Source organism: Lontra canadensis, unplaced genomic scaffold (assembly GCF_010015895.1).
Source record: "Lontra canadensis isolate GAN:19392208 unplaced genomic scaffold, GSC_riverotter_1.0 scaffold8, whole genome shotgun sequence".
Taxonomy (NCBI): domain Eukaryota; kingdom Metazoa; phylum Chordata; class Mammalia; order Carnivora; family Mustelidae; genus Lontra; species Lontra canadensis.
Genome location: NW_022631002.1, coordinates 7,094,678 through 7,097,517, shown reverse-complemented (window position 1 = coordinate 7,097,517; position 2,840 = coordinate 7,094,678). Strand labels below are relative to the sequence as shown.

The following is a 2,840-nucleotide window of genomic DNA, read 5'->3' as shown; positions in this document are numbered from 1 at the left end:
GCCCGCCGCCCGCCGCCCGCCGCCGCCCGCCGCCCGCGGGCCGGGGCCGGCCGCGCCCCCGCGTCCCCGTACCTCGTAAAGGTCCCCAGAAGCCATGCCAGGCTGCGGAACTTGGCTCGCCGGGTGTGCGCGTCTGCTCGCTCGCGCCCTCCGTGCGTGTGCGCGAGGGGGCCAGGGTGCGCGTGTGTGTGCGCGCGTGTGTGTGTGAGTGTGTGTGTGGTGTGTTGAGTAAACTGTGTTTTTGCAGAATGACAGGCTTGGGGGCTGCCTATGCGCAGAATCAGAGCGGGCGGCGGCGGGGCTGGCGTAACCGGCAGCGGCGGCGGCGGCGGCGGCGGCGGCACGAGCGCGGGCAGCAGCGACGGCCGCGCAGCGCGCCCAGGAGGCACCGACGCGGCCCGAGCGCCGCGGCCCCCGCGACCCGGCGACCCGGCGGCGGTGGCTGCAGCGGGCAACGGCTCGCCCCGGCGCCGCCTGCAGGAAGCCGCCCCGCGCCCGCCGCCGGCCCGGACGCTGCTGCCACTGGGCGAGTCCCCGCCCCCCGGGAGCCCGGCCCGGCCCCCGGGGAGGGCGGGCGGGGGCGGCTGCCCGGCCGCGCCCGGGGGGACCGGTCCCGGAGCCGCGGAGCGCTCAGGCCCGCCCCGCCGCCCCGGGCCGGCTCTGGAGGCGGCGGCGGGGGCCCCCCGGGGGTGGCCGGCCAGGTGCCCGCCGGGCGCACCCGGCCCGGGGCAGCGAAGGGGCGGCTGGGGAGGCAGGTAGAAGCTGCGGTGGCAGGTCTCGGGGAAGGGGCCCCAGCTGGGCTCAGCCGGCCCGGGGCCTCACTTCTTCCAGTTCCCCCCCACCCAACCCGTGGAGGGAGTGGGCGCCGCACTAGGGAGACCTGGCCCCTCCGGGCTGCGCAGCCCCTCCCGGTCTGCATAGCCCCTCCCTCCAGTCTGGTTTGTAAGACGTGGAGGCCCGGGGGAGTAGGAAAGACATGGCCCATACAGAGGCCCCAACGAGGCACCCTATTAAACCCTGGGAAGTCTTCAGAGCCAGCCGTGGCCTCCCATCAACAGCCGCCCCCCACCCCGTACTCCATTCATTCACTCACCCAGTACTCAAAACACTTTCCAAAACCTACTCAACTACACAGTGTCCCACAACTGGGACCCTGCCCACGAAGGGCTTTGAATCCAAGAGGAGAGACTAGCCACAGGCATGTGAACAGGCTTCAGTCATTCAACAAATAGGAGTTCCTACTATGCACCAAGCTCCAGAGCGCACAGAACTGGAGAAGCACTCTCAAGTACAAACTCCTCAAAATCTCTTCCTACCAACACCCTGGATAAATGGTCACCCTTCCGTTTAAAGGCTTCTCTCTACAAGTGATACGGTTAATTCAGAATCTGGGGAAACAGTCTGTTCTGAACTTGGAAGTAAGGTTTTTCTCATCCCAGCACGAAAAATGCCCAGTTGGTCACTTTCTCCAGATGAGAAGTGGACATAACTTACATCCTTCCTCCTTTTCCTATTTGTGAGACTTTAAACAAGTCACTTTACTCATCTCTAAATTGGGGATAGTAACAACCACCTAAAGTGAAATAAGAATTAAACAGAGATCAATGTATATATGAAGTGGACTATAGCAGTGGAACCCAATAAAGGTAGTGTCTGAATCTGGACCCTGAACTGCCCTTGTGGAGAGAAACATGGTGGAGGAGAGTGTATGACAGGGAGGGTTTAATCTAGAGGCTATCAGACTTTTAAAAGTCAATTTTTCAAAAAAAAATTGCTTAGAATCTGAACCACAGAGTTTTCATGTCTGTCTCCTAGGACACATGAGTTTGCATATGCTGTTCCCTCTGCCTAGAATGTCCTTCCACATGGACTCCATCTGGAAAACTCTTCTGCTTCCCGCAGGGGCTTGTTTATCTTTATATCACAAGGATCTATCACTATTCCTGGCAGAGAGTGAGTACACAATGAATGTTTATCAGGCTATGCCAATACAACAGATTTTATACCAATTTCTAGTTAAAATCCCATATTAAAACAATGAGGGGAAGGGGAAGAGTGATTGTGTAGAAATAACAAAGTATAGTTCGTTTAAAAACTGTAGAAATTGTTATAGCAGTCTTCTCCCCTTTTCATACTATTTTCCCAATGGTTATGGTTTTAAATAATAACGTTAATAATAAACAGTTCTTAATCTGTAGGTCACAAAACAAATCTTAATGATCCTTAATTTGTACTTTGGAACAAACGCTCCATCAAAGCATGAGGATGTAATTTGGAAGTAGAAGACAAGAAAGAAACTGGGTTTGGAAATAATCTGCTCAGACAAATTTGAATATATAATCAGTAGTTTTATAAAAACACCAAAAATTTGACTTGTACTGGCCAAATTCTCCTTGGGAATGTGAGCACACTTGGGGGAAAAAAAATTGTCTAGACAACAATTGTTACAGAGTTCACAGAAGAGGGTATTCACTGTGGAGTGACATGCTCAGGGATTATTTTATGAAGGAGATAGAACTGAAATGGATCTTGAAGACTTATTGGAAAGGAAGGATAGTATTTTATTTAGAGAAAGAGGTAAGAGTAGGTGGTAGGTGCTGCTGCAATGGGATGGGTGCTGGAAGACTAGAAGACTTATCCATCAAGGTCATAGGACATTGGATAGCAAATGTGGGTCAATTTATGGAGAGTCTAGAATGGTTTGCAATTTAACAAGTCACCAGTGAAAAATTGGAGAAGACTTTTAAATCCATCAAAAGCATGTACCAATCAAAAGTGTGCTTTAGAAAACAAATTCTAGAAGAAATAGGAGAAATGGACTTCAGGGGTTGAGGTTAGAG

At 53.4% G+C, this 2,840-nt stretch overlaps 1 protein-coding gene across 1 annotated transcript in view; it reads right to left on the bottom strand.

The window, feature by feature from the left end:
* The window catches only part of CDYL2 (chromodomain Y like 2), a 157,817-nt gene extending 157,388 nt beyond the window's left edge, over positions 1 to 429 (bottom strand). The window contains exon 1 of the mRNA XM_032853909.1: positions 73 to 429. Coding sequence (XP_032709800.1) covers positions 73 to 96 — 24 coding nt within the window. The 5' untranslated portion in view covers positions 97 to 429. The remainder of the gene's footprint in view (positions 1 to 72) is intronic.
* Between the last annotated feature and the right edge of the window lie 2,411 nt (positions 430 to 2,840).